Source organism: Pipra filicauda, unplaced genomic scaffold, assembly GCF_003945595.2.
Source record: "Pipra filicauda isolate LSUMZ 115617 unplaced genomic scaffold, ASM394559v2 scaffold226_size1812527_pilon, whole genome shotgun sequence".
NCBI lineage: Eukaryota > Metazoa > Chordata > Aves > Passeriformes > Pipridae > Pipra > Pipra filicauda.
The window spans coordinates 1,436,747-1,459,984 of NW_024104339.1; the positions used below are offsets into that span (position 1 = coordinate 1,436,747).

General features: G+C 44.2%; 1 protein-coding gene across 1 annotated transcript in view; it reads right to left on the bottom strand.

Moving 5' to 3' along the window:
• FOXK1 (forkhead box K1) overlaps positions 1–23,238 on the bottom strand; it is a 53,756-nt gene that overhangs the window by 7,031 nt on the left and 23,487 nt on the right. The window contains exons 2-8 of the mRNA XM_027713207.2: positions 19,986–20,183; positions 9,659–9,815; positions 8,247–8,393; positions 6,320–6,513; positions 5,016–5,182; positions 4,097–4,378; positions 1,661–1,885 (exon numbers count right to left, since the gene is read on the bottom strand). Coding sequence (XP_027569008.1) covers positions 1,661–1,885; positions 4,097–4,378; positions 5,016–5,182; positions 6,320–6,513; positions 8,247–8,393; positions 9,659–9,815; positions 19,986–20,183 — 1,370 coding nt within the window. The remainder of the gene's footprint in view (positions 1–1,660; positions 1,886–4,096; positions 4,379–5,015; positions 5,183–6,319; positions 6,514–8,246; positions 8,394–9,658; positions 9,816–19,985; positions 20,184–23,238) is intronic.

Genomic DNA, 23,238 nt, shown 5'->3' on the forward strand with positions numbered 1-23,238 from the left:
TAACACAAGATCTCACCCTTCCATTAATAAAAATGGTGAGAAAAAAGATGGTTTAAGTAGCAACCCTCCATAAAAATGTCTACAATTCCTAGTTCCAGACAGAGAATGTGCTTACACACTGGCTTTGGCACACAGCAAGGCTTGGAAAACAAAACACATGCAGTTTTTGGACTCTGCTTCAATCAGAGAGGCAGCCAAAGGGGACTCAGGAGACAGAACATCCTCTGCCCTCCAGACTGATTTGCAAAGGATGGAATCACAGAACATTAGTGCTGTGTTCACTGCTAAATGCATCAAAAAAGGAGTTCTAGGATAAATAAACAAAGCAAACAGAACAAAGGCCCTCAAAGCCCAGCAACTTCTACCAAGGCATGGGAAGGAGGCTGTAGAGTATCAAGAGGATGAAGGGAAATAAAAATAGGGTAAGGCTGAGGGCAGTCACCAATTACAGTTCAGTGACTCAGGGAACCTAAACCATGCAGCTGAAGAGAAGTTAACTTTGTACAGAGGAGAGTCAAGAGACTCAGGCTTTGTTTTGTGAACTAGAAAATTCACTGCCAGTTATCAAAAACACTCAGATGCAGCTGGAATACTTCCCAGTTTGACGACAGTTAGAAAAATTTTGGTGAGATTAAAATATTTTAACATAAAAATGTTAAATAAAAAGCTGGCTGATTCTATATTAGACAAACCCTACTGCTGGGTAGTAGAAGCTCAGCCTATCTGATCTATAAATATCTTAATATCCTACTTGCATAAAAATCTTATCATTACCATTTTTTCATTGCTCCAATAAGATCCTTGCAATTCAAGTGCAAGCCAGGTGATAACTGTGAAGAGACATGGCAGAAAATTCTGTAGAAACATTCCTATCTCCATGAAAGCCATCCAAATCCCACCAATGCCCTTCATTTCAAACTCCCCAAAAGCACTAGCCTAGGGCAGCAGAGGTGCTTGCCATCTCACTGAAAAGGGCTGTAAGACACCTGGATATTATCATCCCTAACTGAACAAAACCTGAGGTGCTGAGCAAGCAAGATGAGGAGGCTGCTAAGACACGGCTCCTATGGAACTTAAAAAAAATCAGGCTTGACAAATTACTAGACACATCCTGTGTTTACAAAAATCCTACAGTCATTCATTCACCTGGTGAAACAGATCTTATTTCTCTCAAGCTCTAAGACCTTAAGATGGGAAAGTATTTTATTTTCTTAGTACTCTACGGAGTCAAATTTCACAAGATCTAAGGAGCACCATGGAAATTTTATTATTTGGCATGCTGCAAGCAAAGGCTGCTGGTCAGAAGAAAATAAATGAAAACAGACTCTCCACAAGAATCACTGACACTTTCAACAAGTAACCCTCAAAAGGCAGAGAGTCTAAGTAGTTAGAACTGCATGGCCAAGGGCAAAGGAGGGACACTGGGTTTTCAGTAGCAATGCAGGACTTTTCCACCAGGAAAGGGAGAAGAGGTGGACACAAGGACATCTATCAATGACATTTACAGCTGCAGAAGTTGAAGAACTGGAATGCCTCTGAAGTGCACACGTGGAATAACTTGATACACACTAGCCAAAAAGAGAAAAGACTTACAGCTTTCCATGCTGCCTGCTGAGTGCAGGGAGCAGCCCAACCCCAAAGCCAAGGGAGCAGAACCTACCGTAGGCGTTGCCGGCGATGCTGTTGGTGGGCACGGCGTGTTTGCCGTTCTGGGTGACCGCCCGCACCGGGAGCTGGTGCTGCCCAATGGCCACTGGAGCTGCCTGCTGAAGGATCGTGACTGTCTGCCCAGGGACACCCTGTGCCATCTGACTGGTCACGGTCTGGATGACACGGCTGGCTGTGGGGATCGCGGCAAACGCAATCGTTGGCTTTTCATCCATTCCTGTTGGGGAGCAGAGGAGACGACAATCACTCCCCACCCTGGCTTAGGAGCTGGCTTTGTTCTCATTAACACCTTAGCAGTGCTACATACCCCAGGCTTACAGATGTGACAGTACCTCAGCACCACAGAAGGCCAGGGGTGAGTATCTGGAAAAACTAAAATATTCTCTACTGCATATTCATCCTAGTAATATTAAGAATATTTTTCTTATAGCATAAGTCACTCAGCAAAAAAAGGAAAACTTTAAGAAAAAAAAAATCAAGACTATCAACTTGATATTTTGCTCTAAAAGGGCATCACCTCCCTTATTGGCTCATTATAGCTGTGATATGGACAGCAATCTCTGCAAAGCTCAGAGCTTACACTGTAATTTCGAACAAATTGGCCTGACTTTCAATACCACACAGCACGAGAAGGCACTAAGATCTTAAACAATGCCTGGAGCCAAAAGTCTGTAGCAGCTTGCTGTCAGGCCTGAATGCAGGTTGATTTAGAAGGAGGTCTTCCCACAATTGCAAGCTTTTGCTATGGAATTATATGAAGAAACCAGAAGGGAGGAAAAAATAAAAAATAAAAAGTAGGGCTGAGTTCCTGGACAGAGGTAACTGCTTGAGAGCACTCAACCACTTTTCTCACTTCCAAGGAGAAGTAAGGGGTCAATTCAGCATGTATGTAACAGATACAGGACAGCATCCTCCTGGGCATGCAGGAAAGCAGAGGAGAACTACTCTTCTCTTCCAGGGGCTCTGTGGGTCTCGAAGCAGAGAGGGTAGGAAGCACAACCTCTTAGTCCTGTAGGAAAAGACCTCTCCCATTTTAACATTAGCAGACAACACGAGTTGAGTTAGATGGGACAGGAGCACTGAGCTGAAACCTGCAGGCAAACTGATGGGAAGTGGGAGAGAAAAGGCAAGAAAAGCAGAGAGATTAAGAAGGAAAATGCAGCACTCAGGGAAGGTAGAGACCAGAAGAGGATACAAGTGGGAATAACAGTGGGACAAGCAGGGAAAGAACAAACAACAGCAAGAACTAGTGAATGAAAGAAGGGAGCAGGTGACAGGCAGCTGCAACTGTTAGCACTTCAGGAACATGTACGGGATCCAGACAGGAATTTCTAGAGAATGTAAGTGAAACTCCTGCAAGATAAGCAGTGCTGAACTAAAAATGCCAGTGGTCCTGGTACTGCAGTAGGGGAAGCTCTTTGTCATTTTTTTCCTTCAATGGGAAAAGAACCACTGTCCCACTGCCCACATAAAAGCAGTCAGAGAAACCAGCCTTGTTCATGGTACAACACACATCTACCCTGTAGTACTAAGACCTTCCCAAACGGAGCAGACAAGGTGTTGTCTAGATCACAGCAAGGGAGCATTTAACTCACTAAATCCCCCAGGCTGGAATTTCCAACTTAGGAACAAAAGAGGCCTTTGTTGTAACTGGTTTTCGAAGACTGCTTTAATGGGGCACTGCCTGCACTTCCAGAAGCACATGCTTTCCTCTAGGAATCCAGGTCTTTGGAAAAGAAGGGTTCAATCATTCATTTACAAGGCCATCCTGAAGCAGAGTTTCAGCCTTTCCCAGGCCATCTCTTTTGGCTGGAAAACACACACTTCCACAGCACAGCTGATCAATATACAGGCATAATATCAATATTGAGGATAATTACAAGAGCACGTAGTGACAGGACAAGGGAGAATGGCTTCAAACTGAAAGAGAGCAGGTTTAGATTAGATATTAGGAAGAAATTCTTCCATGTGAGGGTGGGGAGGCCCTGGCACAGGTTGTCCAGAGAAGCTGTGGCTGCCCCATCCCTGGGATTGTCCAAGTCCAGGCTGGATGGAACTCTGAGCAACCTGGCCTAGTGGGAGGCGTCCCTGCCCATGGCAGGGGGTTGGAATGAGATGATATTTATGGTACCTTCTAAACCAAATCGTTCTATGATTCTACAACAACAAACAAATTTTAAGCAGTGCATGTTCTTTCAGGCTCCAAAGTCTGTTAGTGTTGTTCCCCACAGAAGACAAGGGAGCACAGTTGTCTTGCTCTCTGGTGGGGACAACAAATGGACAAGCTCTCATTTGGTTTATGTTATACCTGGAGAAACATCTTTTTTTAAGGGCTAAGTGCCCAGTGAGTGGAACTGTTCAACCACTCTCCCCCCTCCAAGCCTGCTCAAGACTTATAAGGAGAGCAGCAAGGGAGGTGAAAAGCTACCTCGATGGTCACCAGCTAAGTCCAACACTGCTCCTGCAGCTTCGTGAGCTCCTCCTGCCGTGCCCTGGTTTGTGAGGATGTATCCGTTTGCAGAGTTTGCAGAGGAGGTCACAACTCGGACCATGGTAACAGTGGGAGCTTGTTGAACTACGTGAATTGCGTGACAGGAAGGTTGCTGAGAAGTCACTATTGACGCTGGCATGTACGCCACGGGCTTTGCCACCAGGGTAGATGGTCGGGGAGGAACAGCCATAATCACTGGCTGGGCACTCACTGGAGACCCTGAACAGAAGAGAGAAGCACATGTTAATAGGAGAGGCAAAAAGACCTTCATCCATTTAATCTATGCACTTCTAGTCTGCAATACTCAATCCTTCAGCATTGGCAGGAATGGAGATAGAAAACATCAAGACTTCAAAAAATACCACCTTCAAACTTCTTTTTCCTAACGTACAAAACAAAAATCACAATAAATATAACACATCCCCCCCAAAGAAGCTTTACTTCATGAGCTTGGCCTTCCAACTTCACCCTACACTCCAGGCCAGTTACAGCACAGCTGACAAACGGGTACTTACCAGGCCCTGGCCACAGCACCAGAGCTGATCTTATCCAGAGGCTGGTAAATTAGTGACAGTGGGCTGTGCACTGCCACGGCTACTCTGCTGTCAGGTCTTTACAGCCACCTAGTTCAAGGTTAGCTGAGGTGTTTCCACACATTCCACCTCCTGCCCCCTCATCCAGAGATTAGTAAGAAAAATGGTCTGAAGTTGCACATGTATCATCAGTCTCTCAATGAAGTGAAGAGAGACACCCCTAGATCCTCCTGTAACACACTGCAGAAGCCTCCCTGCTGTGTCCTCAGCATGGCACATGGTGCAACTGAACAGTCACCTTCTGTGGAACAAGAGCTACTCACCAGGTGCACTCTGGGAATACCGATATTCCGGAACTGAGGCTAACTTTGACCCAAAGTCGTGATCATGTGGAATGGGTGAGCCCTCCCGTGACAGGCACTCTGGAGTCTGTAGGCCACTAGAGTGAGGGGACAGCAGGCCAGGGTGAGTAGGGGAGGCAGGAGCACTCCTGAAACACAAAATGTAGTGTTGGCAAGTGTAGATGCATTTTGACCACAAGACAGCAGCAGAGACCAAGAGTTTTCTCCAATACAGGATCCTCTAGTAGAAGGACAGCCTTTCTCCCATACTACCCACTAGAGTCTTGCTGGGAAGAGTTAAAAGGTACACAGCAACCTCACAAATGCTCTAGCACCAAATACTGTCGTATAATTCCTTGTTGAAGGAAACTGGACCCTTCAGAGTATGCTTAACATTTCATTACAAGACCCGTTGCTGACAGAAGCTTTAAGTGATTCACATTCAGATCAGTTTTATAACTTCAGATCGTTCTCAAAGCACCTTGGTCAGTGTTTGAGAGTGACAGGGAGAGGAAGAGAAAGAAAGATGCAACGTAGAGGCAAGTGTCTGGCCCTGCATATGCTTACAGAGCTGCTGCTCCCCTTCTCCCCATTGCCACCCTCCCCAACCACATGGCTCCCACCTCTGGTACCACACAGCCAAGTGAGGAATTGTACACTTCTCTAATGACAAACCAAACAGAAAAGCTGAAGAGCTTTTTTCTGAACTCCTCCTGTTTACCCCCTATTTTAACAGACAGAAAAGAGGAGGTGTGGGAGGAATGTTACATGAAACTGCTCCAGCTAGTGCTGAATTGCAAGTCTCATCCTCACAGCTACAGGGCTCAGAGAAGCTGTCATTGCACAAGGCAGAGGAGCTGACTGGAGCAGCTACACAGAACCCCTGTTGTTGCTTCACTGCTGACAACCACGATCAACCTGATCTTCACTACAGGAGAGTGTTTTAAATACCACAGAAGTCATTCCCACTATGATCTAATCCACATCTAAACACAGCTTTCCTGAAATCAGAGACTGGCATCTGAAAACACTTACCCCAGTGATAACTGCTTTGAAATGATGCCAAAACAGGTATGTTATTTGATGCATTTTTGCAGTTTGGTTCTGCTTTTTTTTTTTTGTTAAACACTTAAGAAGTCAGAATCATTTTCAGATTATGCCTCAAGACTATAACACCTCTCAAACTATAAACAGAAGTGAACTTTACTCACTGTACTTCAGGAGAAGTTTTAGTTTGTTTTCTTTATAATGAGTCTGGCACAGAGATTAGAGGAAATTGAAATTACCTGGAGGAGAGAGGCCCAAAAGGTGTTCGGAAGCAGGACACTCCTCTTTGCCTTCGTTTTCTAAATGCTTGTTCTACTAGTTTGGCTTCAGAGGCAGGGTCAATTCGCCAAAAGGAGCCCTTTCCAGGCTCCTCTTGGGAGCGTGGGACTTTAATAAAGTAACGGTTCAAGGAGAGGTTGTGCCGAATGGAATTCTGCAGGAAGCAGAGGAATGAGGTGATTATTTTGCCATGAGAAAGCATGTAACAAAGACAAATGAGTTTCACCAGACAGCTTGGAAAAATAAAACTCACACTGCCAGAATCACTGTTGAAGACAGAAACAAGTCACTCAACTCACACAGCTCTGAAGTCACCGGAGAAGTGCAAGAGAAAACCTGGGGAAAAGCGTTAAGAGTTCCTACTAACGAGCCTGAAAGCTGGGTTTGCTTGGTACTAACCACCACTTAAATACATCTGGAGCCAGGCAGTGCAGTGACTTCTCTGTGGAAAGCAAGGAAAGCAGAGCCTTTGCTGAGGCAGGGGGAAATCGCTGTAAACCACATCAGAACTCTCTCAAAAGACAGGCTTTACTCTAGGCAAGCGGAAAGAACTGCCTGAGCCTGTGCTAACTGCTCACCTGCCAAATGATTACCGGGGTGCCCAAACATGCCCTAAAGGACACTGCATCTCACAGTAATCATAATGTAAGCCAGCCAACATGCTCTTAGACAGCTGGCTCAGAGAGGAATCCATTACCTGTGTGGCACTAGGCTAGCACTGTGCAGCTCTCTAGATGCTGACAAGACTATTTATCCTTTCCATTGGAACAGCCCACCTCTTACTGGGTGTAGCGCTGGCTTTTGGGCTTGGGGAGGGGCTCAGCAAACCCAGGTGTGCACAAACTCATCCCTCTTCCACTTCCAAAACAAAACAAGAGCTTTTGTAGCAGGTTTAGACAATCTCTTCACAAGTAAAGCTTTTCAATGCCACTGGAGGGGAGGGAAAACGGCAACTTCACCCTCCACTGAGATGCAGCTCTCTGTAGCAGGAGGCAGCAACTGGTTCGCAAAGCACAACTCTGCCGAGCAGGTTAGGGCAGGAAGTGAATTCCACAATTAATTAGAACTGCAGGGAAAAGCCAGGGAGGCAGAAATGTATTTATTCCAACTGCACTCAAAGTGCACCAAGCAGTTCTGCTCCTGCCAGTAGAACACAATGAAATCAGCAGCTGCAAGAGCCTTTCCAGCTGCACTGGTGTGTTATATTCGAATGACAACACTCATTTCAGAAGTGTGATGCCAAGAAAAAGTCTGAAAGCAGGTGGAGCTGAGGTTCCTGGAACTTTGAAAGCAGCCCTGAAGTGAACACTGAACCTTGATTTAGCATGTGTTAACTATATTCAAACTCTCCTATGAAGCTGGTCAGATTTCCTTTAATACCACAAGGAGTGCACAGACTCTCAGTTTCCCAAGTTCTCACTCAGATTCAAGACTTGCAAACTGTGACTTAGGCAATGCAGTTGATACACTGGGAAAACAAAACATCTGTAACGTTTTAAGGTACTGTGATTAAAAACTGGAACCTCAGTTTTAGGCTGGATATCCTCTGCTTGGACAGATCATGCCAAACAAAGACAAGGTGAAGGATTAAGCAAGTATCTGGGCAGAGCAGTGACTGATAGCAAGGATGTAGGAAAATAAAATACAAATAAGAATTAAAGCTACATGACTACAGCATTAAAAGAGAAACACACTACATTGCCCTACAAAGTATTCCAAAAAACCTAATCATCCACAAACAAACTAGTCAGCTTGTGTTAAACAAATTCACTCTGGGAACAGTCAAAGCAGCTCCATTCCCAGTGCCCCAAATCTTTAATAAATGCATTTCAAAGCAGATAAGCCCTGTCAAAGTAGTTTAAAAGCTTGTCAGTGTCAAGAACTCACCTGCCAGCCTTTGTCAGCAGTCCTGTAATATGGATAATGCTTGGTAATGTGGGCATAGATCCCACTTAGTGTTAATTGCCTGTCCTGTGCTGAAGATATAGCCTGCACAATTAGCTGAGCGTAAGAATAGGGTGGCTTGGACTCATCCTAAGGAAAAAAAAAACAACAACCAAACAGAAATTTAGTCACTAACAACGAATTCTTACACTACAGTGTACCACAACCCAAACTGGAAAAGCACAGATGCTAAGAGAGCAGCAGGGGCAGCCAAGAGAGCATCACCCTCTCCCATTTCACTCCTGTTTTATACTGTCACCACCCAATTTAGCACAAGCATTTGTGTGCAAACAGAACTATAGGGCTGAGCCAGATGAAAGTATCTCCTTCCCTCTTCCCAACAAACACGCACTAAAAAGCTAACTTCAGTCTCATTCAATTCCCCACTGAATTTCCCACATGTGCTTATGTCACCACAGGGAACAGGGTCAGGAGAAGCAATTGGAATCAAGAGTTAGAGGGTGTAGGATACATTCATTGTTTTCTTGTTCATGAAACTACAGCGTTCAAATCTACCCAGCTACAGCTATACTTCCTTAGAAAGGTTTCATGCAGTGTGCTATCAGCCCTCCTCCCAGCAACGAGTCCAACGTGAAACCTGATCCTGTCCCTTCCCTTCTCCAGCAGGATTTGTTTCATTCTGGGTACTTTAATTTGTTTGCCAGATCTCATATTCCCAACTCTTCATATTACTCCATCAAAAACAACCCTTCTTGTCTCAAGGGAGAATTAAGTCTACAAAAAAAGCCATCTAGTACCGTGCTCCTCCACCCAACCCCAAATCAGGTGGTTTTGAATCCAGACCTTTAACTTTGATCTGAAGATCAGCTCACCAAAATTAAATTTTATCATTCTAACTAAGTTATTTTTTAATCCACTTGCCACTCTCCTCATTTAATGCCTGCTTGACAGGCCTTCATGTTTGTTTTAAAGTCTGACTACAGACTTCTCATGGCCAGGATCTGGTTTCTTCCCCCGCTTCTGCTTTCTCCAACTGTGTTTTGCAAAATACCATTAATTAAAAGGAGAAAACAAGACTTTTAATTTTATTGTACCTCTTCCTTATGGGTTCTTGATTTATCAAATAAGCAAAAAAAATGATCTTATTGCTTAATCATTTTAATGGATTATTTGAATACATTTCTGGCAGCTAAGCAAGTAGATTCATCAGCTACCACTAACAAGATGCTGCTTTGAAGGCAAGGTCTCAAACCCCCGGAGGATACTGCACACAGCACCCTTATGGCCAGGGTATTCTTAGACCTCTTTTAACTACAACCAGGACTAGCCATAAAGCATCAGGTTTTAACAAGCCTCCCAAGGAGCACTGCTGGGTAAGTAATGTCTCTGTGAACCTTTGGGCTGTCCCCGCCAGATGCATCTGCCTGCTGCTCTGATGCTGCTTTTGCCGCATACTCTGCTGCCAGCTGCAGATCCGAGGTAATGTTGTGGACAAAACGATATCCTGAGGATCCAGCACCACGTGGACTGGCCGGGCAAGAGTTGGGAACACTGGAGAGGCAAAAAGAAAATACAGTTATTTGTTACTTCATTTATTAACAAGGCACACAGTAGTTACCCTCCAAGGTACAGTGAAGCTCTCAGGTCACGGGGAAGCAGATGTAATGGACGTACTTTTGCCCCTGTGGCTTATTCAAAGCCCAAACAGGTTGAGAAAAAAAAGCAACAGAGATAAAACTGGAATTTCTACAAAATCCTGACACTCCCCACCACACACATACTTCCTGCAATCACAAGAGAGCAGTGTTTCAAAGCATTAAACAACTCCTCTGTGTTCAGAGGAGCACTTAAAACAATGCAGGACTTCAAACAATACTGAGTGTATCAGGGATGAATACTTAACTAAACGAGTAGCTTGTTTTTATGACTTGTGAATGAACAACACACACCACTCTCCTGATTACACAGGTAATATTTAATCAATCCCTCTAACAGACAGCAGCTATGTTCTTCTACAGGATCAGACTAAAGCACCCAGAGCAGGTATCTACCACGAACGTCCCTGTCTAACACAACACCTGAGCTTCAGAAGATCCCACCCTGATACCACACAGCTGGAGATGGGGATTTCCTTGATCCACCAGCACACTCATGAAGGGGAGCTGCAACCACTGCACGCACACAGAGGTAGCTCAGTTTTGGCTAGAAAAGACACATTTGGCATCGTGGGGCCACCACAAGGTGGCATTACAGGAACAGCGACGGAGCAGGACAGGCACGAAAAAGCTGATAAAAATGCTACAAACACATAAAAGGGGGCTGTAAATTGCAACACTATTCAGGCACGCAGAAATGAGTGCTACAAGACGAGAACTAATTAGAAAGGCTTGTCTAGAGATCATCCATCCTTGATTTGTGGGGTTGGAAGGACCGCAGAATCACAGGATGGTTTGGGTTGGAAGGGACCTTAAAGATCATCTTGTTCCAACCCCCCTACCACTGGCAGGGATGCCTTCCACTGGATCAGGTTGCTCCAAGCCCTATCCAACCTGGCCTTGAAGGATGGGAGAAGATAGATGAGTTTGGGAAACTGAAATTCCCTTTTTCTGTCTCTGCCCTGTCCTGTGCTGTCCAGGATTGAGGGGTGCAAAGCCATAAGAGCAGGATGCTCAGCCAAATCCCAGGATTACATATGTCTTCTAGGTGCAGAGAAACAGTAAACAAGAAAGTAAACCAATACACAGAAGATTTACACAGCAAAACAAGCAGTCCAAATTGTATGAAAAGATGCAAATTGAAGCCCACAGCTGGGAACTAGAATTCAGTAAAACTGGCATAAACAATCCTCTTACCAGTGAAATGCCCAATAAGTGACACAAACAAATACAGACACTGACACCCATCAGAGTACTGGGCTAAATGCTGCATAAAAAAACACAGAACATGGTTCCTCCCTCAAAAAGGTGACTGACTTCCCCCCCCCCCCAACATGTACACATGGGGATGGAGAGGAAGCAGTGAGACAACCCTTGTTTGCTCAGTGGGCAATATCTTGGGTGCATAAGCAATCTGTGAGTGTAAGGAATGACTGTTTCCTACCACAGTCCAGCCTGTAAACTGAGAAGTGCTGCTTCTCCTTGTGGTGTCTCTGCAAATGGCTGCAGTGCTGAGCTCAGCACAACCCAAACTGGTTTCTTTTAAAAGTGAATTACAGGATGGGGGGGGGCCAGGGGAGAGAGAACAGGCAACAGAAATATCCAGGCACAACAAACCCTTGCAATAGGGAACCAAGCTCACCCCTCTCCCATCAACAAGCCTTGCAAAGTGCTGCACAGCACCAGGTAACCCTTTCAGTGCCCACCAACAGCCCTTGGCATTACTGGGTGATGCTGTTCAGGAGTGCAGCAGGAGGTAAAGCTTTCAGGAGGTGCAAGGTATATAACGTTGATGAACCCATACCTATAGATCTCCCTTTGCCAGAGATAAAGGCATTTCTTACCCAGCCTTTCAAAGAGCAGAGACCTGTTTGTGCAGGAAAATGAATCAAAGTTTGCTACTCCAAGCTAAACCACAGAAGACACTCTTGATGTCTTCGTATTCACATGAGGAGCTGGTGTGAATTTAATTATTCTGCTGTCATTTTTCAATAGCTTCTCCACATACACACTTCTTACAATGTGTAGATAATTACAAATGAAAGCCATTTTCATACATGAAACAATGACAAACCAAAAACACAGCAATTCTTTTTATCTTTGCGTTTGGCACCCGAGCGATTATTGTAACACACAGACTGGGAATGGAATAGGATGAAACAAGAGTTTTCTGATTTTGTTCTTTGGCTGCAGAAATACACAAACATCAAACCACAGAAACAGCAGCCAAATCTCAGGACAAAGATATGGAAGTTCTCCATTAAATCCGTGCTCTGCACACAGTTGTATTTCTTGCCTTTTCCTTTTTTTATTTTTAATTAATAAACAAATAAAACTAGATACAAGAATTTATTCCTTTCTTCGAGATCAGCACAGCAAGTCCAGTTTTTGCTATTCAAACTTTGTTTTCTGGGGCTGATGAATTTGAAGTATGATCTCTGGCTTAAAAAAACAAGCAAACAAAAACTCCTTAGGACAGCCACAGCAGTAGCCAAAGATTTGGAAGATGCATTAATCTTTTAACAGAATGGAGTCCTTTTGTCCAGATAGATTTGCTTCCTTTCAGCCTGGATTGATGATCAAATCAAAAGAGACACAGGGACACAAAAAACACCAACTTTCAGCCACTCCGTGCACAGACAGGACATGCTGCCGATTGCTCAAGCTCTCAGTCAATCATAGAGAGCTCTTCAGAGGGAAGGCAGAAAGAGCTGACTACTGGAAAAAACAAGGAGACACAATCTGTTGCCCTCCCAACATGGGACAGGAGTGAAGAAACAGCTTTACTAAAAATACCCCTTTGAGGGTTAAGTTAAAATTAAACATTAGTGCAGTCAAAAGAAAACAAGCAAACACAATGCAGTGACATCAGTTTCCTGGAGTTCCTGGAATTCTCCTCACCACCCAGAGCCGGGGACTGGCTGGGGATGCTTGCATGCACTCACACCCCCTTTAAAAATATTATGAAACAAAGAGCTTTCCCTACAAACACCTGCTTGTGCTATAAAACAAAAATGAAGTGGGAAGACAGTGATTATGATTTGTTGGATATTAATACTGCATCAATACTCAGCCATAACTTGATCCATGTTGACACTATAACCTTTTACTGAGAAAAGCACAGCCAGGTCTGCAATTTCACCCTGCTCTGACATCCTGACTTACTGCTGTGATCCATGCTTACTGTCCATGCTGGCAATCTTAGCTTACAGCAATCCAAGCTAATTTGAGGTAAGCTTGTCTGTTATGGAAGAGAGCGTTTTGGAGAGGAAACAAGTGTTTTACACCACTGAAAGACACACAGGGCATGTCAGTAAACCAGTTGCAGTTACTCACAGTCTTAATCCCATGGTACCATGGTTAATGCCCCAAAGTGCCAGAAATCTTTGATATCCACTGAAGGATTCAACATCTGAACCCGAAACACTGACTGCAGGCGGCCACTGAGCCACACTTCCCTAAATACCGCACTGAGACTCAGCTTTAGAATGAGACTGCAACCACGTGCCGAATCACACTGGTCCTCTGCTGCATGTTTTCCACTTCATACTTAACCCTTCTTCAGTAGGAAGGCCAGAGGGATGAGGGCTGAAGGCAGTGTCTGCAGTACATTCACCCCTGTAACCAGCAGACGGCCTCTCAAACACAGGGCTTAAATGCTCTAAATCTTTGTGGCACCACAACTTACTTTCAACTCCTGCCAACAAGAACCCAGCCTTGTAAGTTCACAGCACTTGCTAGCAACGATTAACTAAGCACCAGCTCCTGGAGAGTGTGTACAGTGTGCTGCATTTCTGCTGGAATGTCCAAAATCAGTTTGCTTCAAGTAAAGAATCAGCTGCAAAAATAGGATGTACCGTGGTTTGCATGGTACATTCACAGCAGGACACTGTGTTTTGCTTGTCTACTCTCATATTAAAAAAAAAAAAAAAAAGAATAGAGCAGATCCAGAGAAGGTATTGACAGGGATAACTGGGATGATCAGAGATATGGAATGGATTTCATACATGAAAAAATAATTTAAGACAGAAGGTGAGGTGCAAGGTGACAGAGCCTATAAAACAAAGCCAAGGGGAGGTGTTCAGCTTCTGGCCTCTTGCAACAGAAGAGCGAGTGAGTAAGAAATGAAACTAAGCAGCACTTCCAAAACAAAAGAAAGTGCTTCTACGTCTGTAGCTGCACTGTGGAATGACATGCTGTAAGGCAGGGCTGATGATAAAAGTCTATGTGAATAGAAAAAGCCAGTATCAAATTCTTGGGGAAAAGAGGAAAACAGAGAAGCCATCAGGGGCTTTCTAAGACAGATGGTCAGGAAGTCCCTGCTCCAAGAAAATGGAGGCAAACTGCACCTAAGTCAGCATTACTCTGTTTTCTATGTTCTTATATGACCCCCAAGATATCCATGTCAGAGACAGAATACTGAGCTACAGGGGTCTGTTCCCCGAGCACACTGAGATTCCCATGTAAAAATCTCTACACTCTCTCGATACTATGCACATTTTACAGACTAGGGGTAATAAAAATAAAAATTAAGCAACAAGTGCTTAAATGATTTATTTATGGTCATATTACAAGTCTGTGAACAATCTGGAAACTGAAACACTCCCAAACTTCAGTGCCAATTTCCCCAGAGGAGAGGCAGTACTAGAATGCAGGAGAGTTGCCCTATTACTCAATTTCATTCTTTTCTACAGGAAAGGTATCTGTAGGGATCAAGCTACAGAGGCTTAATTTAAGCCAGGTGTATGGAAAAAGCACCTGTGGCAAAGAGGAAAGATTACCTGGAATCCCATATAAAACTGTTCACCAGACTTGGAATCTGCATCACTAAAGAACAAAACCATGTCCAGCTTGGTGGTTTAGGATATGAGATGCACACGGCAGTGCCTTTGAGAAATGCTTGAGTGCACATTTGTGAAGCAGGTACAGAGACACAGCAGAGATAAGAGTTACAGCCTTGGCAACACTGCCAATATACAGATTCCTGTCTGGATAGGCATTTTTTAAGCCCCTGTTGAGTACAAAGGAAGAATCACCATTTCTTAAAATCCTCCCCAGTCTCTTCCTCAAATGCAAATCAGAGGTGGGTTGCCCTCTGCTCAAGGACTCTGGTTAGAGAAACACCACAAACCTCAGACCATCCCAATATTCCACTTCACGAGCCTGCAAAAAAGGGACACGAAGACACAGGGATGCTTTTTATGTGCAATAAGCAAGAATCAGGTCAAAGTACAGCCCTTGGACTTGCGAAACAAGCCTTTCCACGATACACCAATCAGCAGGAATGGGTGAGAATCCTCTGCTGCTCTCGCCTTCCCCGGCCTAGCCCCAAAATCATAACTCAAAGAAAGGCAAGTCCTTGCATGTTGCCTGTTTCAGACAGGTTTCAGAAATAATCACAAGTGGTGAGACTGCCAAACCAAGCTAGATTTTGATGTGAAAGGAGAAATCTGAGAGCTACCCTGCCTGCTTAACGCTGAAGAGAAACAAAGCTGTCGAACAAGCCACAATGAGAGAAAGTGAGCTATCCACAAAAGTTCAAATTTTTATTACTTGTCAGTGCTCCAGTGGTTCCCCTCTCTGAAAGGAAGTGACCTCACTCCACTCGTGGATTCAGTGAACTAAAATTTTATACTGACTGGGGAAGAGGAAGTGCTCCTGTAGCTGGTGACATCTGCAACCTCTCCTCCAGCACATGGCTTGGCACATCTCCTCCAGCACATGGTCCATTATCTGGAATAAACATGAGTAGAGCTCCCAAGCCCAGCACAGACTGGTGCTTCTCTTACATGATGTATATGCATCACGCTCCTTGGCTCGTGGTTTGGAGACTCGGGTGATTAAAAATAATCACCGGTCTGTCCAACTGTGGGAGCTGCCTGAGCTGCACATTCTGCCTGAATGCAGGAAGTAATGTATAACTGAGACAATGCAAAAGAGCCTGCAAAAAACATGCCTTGGAGCTCTTCAGCGGCGTTTCAGTTCAATGGGAAGAAGGAAAGCCTGAATGAAATGGAGCAGGCAATATTTATGCATCCCATTCCAGTGAGTGAACGCATCCACTCAAGTCAGGGTTCATTCAGAGTCCCACTAAACAAACCTTTAGAGTCAATGTGCAAACTCGGATTAAATCCCAGGTGTTCTGAAACAGTGGTACATGGCTATCCCAGAGCCTGTTTAAAAGCTCCCCCTTTATCCAAGCCAAGTCTGGATCAAAGCATAGCCAGCATTTGCAGGTCTGCTGTAACATGGCTCACACACACTCTTGTCATGCTTTACAGAGTAGAAGGTCAATACATAATTTATCTACTACACACATTTGTAAAGCAGTAATTACACAATGAATTTAAATGACCTGTTAAAGGCCACAAAACAAGTTGGTGGCTAAGTCAAGATAATTGCAGCTACCTCTGAGTAATTCGCTATCAGAGCACGTAACACGTTACTGAACTAATTTTGCCTAGTGAAAAAAAGGACTATAGCTTATGAAACCATGGCAATTCACTCACATCTTCTGGTTTACTAATCAAGCTTACAGAATGAAAGATGCTGATCTCTCATTATTCATACCATTAATTTAATTGAAAACTAGTTACCGACCCTTCCACTAACAGTCAGACATGGGCAGGCACATTAAGTACTAACAGTTAAAATACAGATTTGAGTCTACACACAAATATGTACCAGTTTAGCTACTAGCACAAAGCCTCACCAGACACTTTTCAAGCAGCAGTTCTCACAGGGCTATAACGACTCTTACTCCTACATGTCAAAGAATTTTTTTTACTGATAAAGACTGTGTATGTGAGCTAACTATCCATGCCCTTTCCATGAAAAAACCCAAACAAGACAAAGTGTTCAAGCCCACAGTCATTCCGGAGCAGAGATAAGCCAGAAGCAGTAGTTGTAAAATATGAATAATGGCACCGACCTCCATAGTACAGCATTTAGTATTTCTTTACTGTAGTTTATACATATGTATCTATATCTATCAGTGAGATCACAGTTGCTGTTTAGAATAGGAAAGCATGTACAGAGAAAGAATTTAATTTTCATAAATACTAAAACCACCCTAACTCTGAGGGGCAATGCTGCAGAGAGATGCTATTTGAAAAACTGAGTTACGTTACAACTACAGGGCCATTAACACAAATTGGACAATAATAAGAGGAAAACTAAACATTGTAAATCTAATCTCCAACTCAGCATGACTTTGAGACCAGTAACAGGCTCCTACATCACACCTTGTCTCTGTGGATCTGTTTATAATCCAAGCACAAGCCTAGATTGCAACACATATGGAGTCACATTCATGTAGATATTGTGGATTTATCACAAAAGCAGGCAAAGCTAAGAGTTTGCAGCATAGGTGAGAAACTTCATATCACCACTGTCACCCAAAGAGGATCCTCCAAATACAAGCTGCAGACCCTGAAATGCTCTATCTCCCAAAAGGCAGAGCTGAATTTAACCAAACTGCACATGGTTTTCACACAGCTTTTCAATGCCTTGAACTTACTGAGAGGAGATTTGGTGTTCCTCTGCTCTTCCATACATTGTATAAAATGGCAGGCTGCTTCTACCAATTTCTTACAATCACAGTGGCCTCTTGCTTTCTGGAACATGCAAGTCTGATTTTTTTAAAAAGGAATTTTGAACTCAAAGCAGGAAGAAATAAACCCTGACTGTGTGTAACCCTCACAGCATGCTGCCAACCAACATTTTCCCTTAAAGCTGTACAACAGCATTCAAAACACATCCACACACAGCCCCTCCTGGAGATAAAATACCTAGCTGAGAAAACAGTGAGCACATTTCTCTCCAGGAGCAAGCAGGAATCTTGCTTTGCAAAGCTGCTGAGGGTGGCAGGTTTGGTTTTGTTTAACTAAAGCTCATTCCCTCTCTAGGTGCTGCACTTTGCAGAGGGAAAATAAATAGGCTGGAAAAAACCCCAGAAGCTTGCAGGGGAGAACCTGCAGGGAAGCAAGTTGCAGTGTAAACAGGGAGGCAGAGCAGGGCTGGGGGTCAGGAGGGCAGGGCTGGATCTGGGAGTGCAGGTACAGCCCCTGCCCTGCACCAGGGTGGAGGCAGGAAAAGGGGGCCAGGAGCCACTTTCCAAAAAGGAAATTTCACCCTGCCCAGGATTTCCAAACTGCAATAATTTTCCATGGGCCAATCAGGGAGGAGCAAGGCAAACTCACCAAATTAGGAAAGTAAATACTAGAAGGGGGAGAGGAAGGAGGAGGAGGAGGAGGAGAACCCAGCTCATGCAACCACCTCCCAAAGCCAGCGATGCGAGAGGAGCGCAGGTCCCACGCTGAGCCCTCATCAGCCCTCGCAGACCTGCCCTCGGGAAGGAAAAGAGGACACTGTGCCAGACTCACCCACCACTGTGAACTCACCAAGAAAGCAGCAGAGAGCTGCCCTGAAAGCCAGATGGCCAGAATGCATAGCTACTTTGTTCTCAAAGAGCCTTCCCTTTCTCGGGCAGAAACACCCAAATGACTTTCCAAAGCCTGGCTCACAGGGCTGAGCTGCGAGTCCCTGCTGGGGGAGAGGGGGAGGTTGAAAGGGCTGAGCAGGGATGTTTACAAACGTGTCAGCCCCTCCTCTGTAAGAGGAACTCGGAAACGAAAGGGGTTTGGCAAGCGAAACCTCAGATGTCTTTTGAGGTTTTCTGAAGACTTGGCTGGATTAGCTTCTGCTTGAGACAAACGGATGCAACCATTAATCATCCTTAGTAAACACTGCGTTAGGGGCCGAGCACAATTCAACACTACCATTTCCACTTTCTCCTTGTGCAAAAGAAACATTCTCAGGGAATCAAATATCAGTTGCAGACATATGCCGGAGTCAAAAGATACAGCCTCTGTTAGTAACACAAACCACACTGAGCTGCTTTGCACAAGATGACTGAATGGAAACTCAGTACCATATGTTGGCAAAGGAACCATCCCCCTCCCCTCCCAGCAACAAGCTTCATCTAAAAAGAGAAGGTTAAATATAAACTAAAAGCAGTGCCTGAACAGAGGGCTAAAACCACAGCTACCTCCAGCCCCCTCTTTCTAGAATATCAGCACCGTACATCTGCGCAGCTCTGCAAGACCCGTGGAAAAACCCAAACAACCAAGAGCCTCCAGATCTATGCAAAACCAAACTGGCCTCATTGTGACACTGAAGTCATTCTCAGCCACCTATATTTGCATACTATTCACTGAATTAGTGGTAACTGTCAGGAGAGATTTGTGTACTTTACCTTTTTACAAATGTACAGACATGAAAACAACCCAAAGGCTATTGCTATTACCAGGCTCACTCCTGCTATTCTGATGCCCATCTGTTTTAAAATTCTAATACATCATCCTATACCATGAGTCTCCTTTACTTTATAAAACTTATTATACTTCAAGTAACAGATGTGACATTAAAAGATTTCACTGAAACTCTGTAACATCAATTCTTTGCTGAGAAGGAAAGAAAATATTCCAGATAGTAACTTGATGTTCAGGTTATTTGTACTGCACATCCACAATCAGATCATGTACAAAACAGGATACTGGCACAGATGCACATTCAGATTGCTACAGCCCCTCAGTACATGGTCAGCATCCTACCCCCATTTCCTTCCATTCCCAGGAAACCACATGCCAATGGCCACCCTTGTCTCTAACTTCAGATAAAGCAGCACCACCCAGCAACAACAGAATATTACTGAGATAAAAATAAAACAGGCAGCCCTAAGATAGAAAGTATTTGCCTGCTTTCTTTTTTCCATGCATATAGGTAGCTCTCAATAAATATTTCTAATTCCACTTCCAAAGATAGATTAGTAACTCTATAGCTATGAAACTACAGATATCAGACTACTTTATGTTTCCCCTTGAGCTCTTAAACACAACCCTTGTGCCCTTCTTCCAGGGCAGTTTTTAGCAGTCTCCCATAATTCTGAACATCAGATATTTAACTAGTTATTTTTAATGGGGCATTTCTTGCACCAAGGATACCAAACAAAACAGGGCTGACAGACTGATGTCAGAGAACACACTGTGGATAATTAACAACTTACCTGATAGTGCCTGTGGGGGATGGGAGGGGACTGACCACGCTCCGGAGATCCGGCTCCGGGATGTGGATCTTCAGAGGTGATATTTGAGGGTAAAGTGGCCGAGGGGGAGGCGATGAGGTTTCCTCTTTTACTTCCTCTTTATGGTATAAAGATGTGAACTGGATCTTTATAACCGTGCTGGGGAATCGGAAAGTACATCTGGAAGGGAAAGAAAGGGAAAAGTCCGTTTTACACGTGAGACCGAACGTATTTAAGGGGGTTTGTATGCAATTGGTGAATCATTCATTAATTCAAACTCCACCATTCTCTATAGCATCTTTCTGCTCAGCATCCTGGGCAGAATTACTGATCATTCATAAAGTTCTGTAAATGTATCACAGTGAGTCATGGATCACCCAGTGATTAGATGCAAGCAGAAGGTTTGGGTAAGTTCAGCGATGTCCCCAAGGCCACCTATTCAATCAGTGACTAAGCAAGATGCAGACCTGTAATGACAAACTCTTGGGTTCCTGCGACGTATCGAGGACTAGGATTTGCCTTGCACACATCTCAGGAAGATCCAAGTTACCAGAAGGTATGAAACCACAAGCAACAGGGAGCAAAACAGCTATAAAGTCCAGACAGATCAACAAACAGCCTCCAGGTAAGACCAGAGAGCACTATTTAAAGACTTGCATCTATATAATGTATAATTAATACCCATCTCTGCATATGATGCTAAAAAAGGATCATCTAGCAGGTTTCAGATTAAAATGCATTCATTTAGAAGTGCTTCCCTTTAGACAACATGGGTAACAGCTAGCAGGGTCAGAACAGGGCCTACAGGGCCTCATTTCTTCTCTAAGTAACACTTCTTTCCAACTGTTATTTTAGGAAAAAAATAACAATATATCTACAAGCGCAGCCTTCAGGAGTTGCTGGGAAATTCAAAAGAAAATACGCATTGACATTTTCCATATCTGAGCAGCAAGCTTTCTAATTTGCAGTGTCTACAATAAGCACAGGGCTGTGAGAGCGAGTGTTCTGAAATTCTTGTTATCACACTTTAATTAGACAATCATATGCAATCAATACAAGCTTTCCAGGGATCATTTCACTGATACCGAGGTTCAAGGAAATAAAAACCAGGTTTCACCGTGGGAAAGGCCAGGAGAGCACAGTAATTGTGCTGGATTTCAGCATCCTGCCTATAGAAGGAAATGAACGGACTTGGGTGGTGTTGTTCTAGCACTGTAAGTGCTGGTGTGGGCTGAACAGAATTCTTTTAACCAGTGCATTATCGAATCCTACCAGGTAACAGAATAAGGTGACAAGGAAGTAAATCTGTTTTTGTGACCATCTTATCTTAATGCTGTTATTGATAGAAATGCAGCTCTGAAACACACTCTCTTGCTCTTGGTTCTTTGGCACAAGCTGGTTGTGCTGTAAGGTAATGCTCAAAATTATCATTCAGGCATGGGAAGCTCATTCCCATCTCCCACCTCATCTCTCAAATGAGCTGGCTCAGCATTCAGTGGCTCACAATGGCTCTGCTAGTACAGCAGGAGTTTGCACTGCATTTAATTCACTTCAGAGGTCCTGCCACCTGCACTCATTAATGCATTAAATAAAAACATCATTGCTGGCAATGCAGCCTAATTGTGTTTATCTAACCCTTCTAAACAGGCTTCCCTGCAGACTCAATACGAAGGCACAATTCAAAGCAGCAGTGTCCGTGCCTTGCAGTGTCTGCCAGCAGCAGGTACCACCCTACTGAGATGAACCTGAAACAAGGATGTTAAACCATTGCTCTGGATTTTAAGCTTCACACTGGTACATGGCTTAGCTTAGAGAAAAAAAAGCTGAAAGTACATACATTTGCAATGAGCATCTCATGGACTGAGGCTCAAAACCAGTGTGAGCAAAGCTGCATCATTTCTCAAGTCCTTATCGGGGAAAAGCTGAGATTTCTTTCACGGAGCGATGGAATTCGCTGCTATAACACCAACTGCTCAGCATTTTTCAACATCTGAGTCAAGGACAAATCAGTCTCTGTTCAGCAGTATTCAGTGCAATCCTAACTTGCTGCTGATCAACAGGCCTGGCTGCATAGAGCCCTGAGGCAGTTTTGCAGCACTGCTGAGGCCAGAAGATCCCCCACTGCACCTTCACACCAGAAAGGAGCTCTATCCTACTGCCACTTAAGTCTTCCTTTTCAGAAGGACCCAGTAATGCAAGATCCATATCTGCCAAACTGCTCCCAGGTGATGGTAAAATAACTCCCCAACTCAGTACTACTACACTTACTGATGCTGTAACAATGTTGGATAAAAGGTGATACCTGCACCCTGTGAGAGGCAGCCCCATCATTCTGTGAGTACAGGCAAATCTTAAGAAAATCTGTTATTTTTCCAAAATCATGAGTCGACCTGAAGTTTGAAGTCTAAACTAGCCCAGTGCTGAAAAGGCCCATCTAACACTGCTTTTCCCTGCGAGCCTCCCCAAACTGTCTGATCCAGCCATGTGACTTACCCGCAATCTCAGACTGGAACCAGGGATGAGAAACAGAGGCTGGGCTGACTACACAAGCAAACAATTTGTTGGCTGCTGTGATTTTGTTTTCAGACAGACAGTCCCAGTCCACTGAAGCAGAACCCAGGACACAGAACTGGCTTTCACAGACTATGCTAACCTAGCACGTACATGGCCATTTTGTAAGGAACCAGTCCCAGAAAAACCAGAGACTGGATTTATGCAGGGGTGCTCACAGCTGCAGAAGGCTCCTCCTGCAGCCAGGTCTGAGCTGGCTTCAGTACTGACACTGCCTGCAAAGCCAAGCTGGGGGGGAATCTATCCGAATTTATGCTTTCCCTGCTGTAAAAACCTGAGACCCAAGAAATGGAAACGCAATGCAAAGCAGATTGTAAAATCCTGCGGAACCCCTCCCTTCCCTCAGGGGTGAGAAGGTGCCTGGGAATAAGGTTATTGTTCCAGTCTCTATCACAACCACCACAGTAATGCAAACAAGGACACCAGCACAGCCCAAGACACTGCTTCAAACCAGCACACAGGGACTAGTGCTGGGGAACTGTGTCAGGGAGAAATCAGAAGAGCGTGATTTTGGAATCATCTTGTCACAGGAAGCGCACTTTTCATTACACTGAACCTGAATGCAGTTTTAATGAGCTTTTCTAATTGTTCCCTTAATTAACCTCTTTCCAACCAAGAGGATAAACTCAAATTGTATCAGGTAGTCCTATTTAGGAGTGAGACA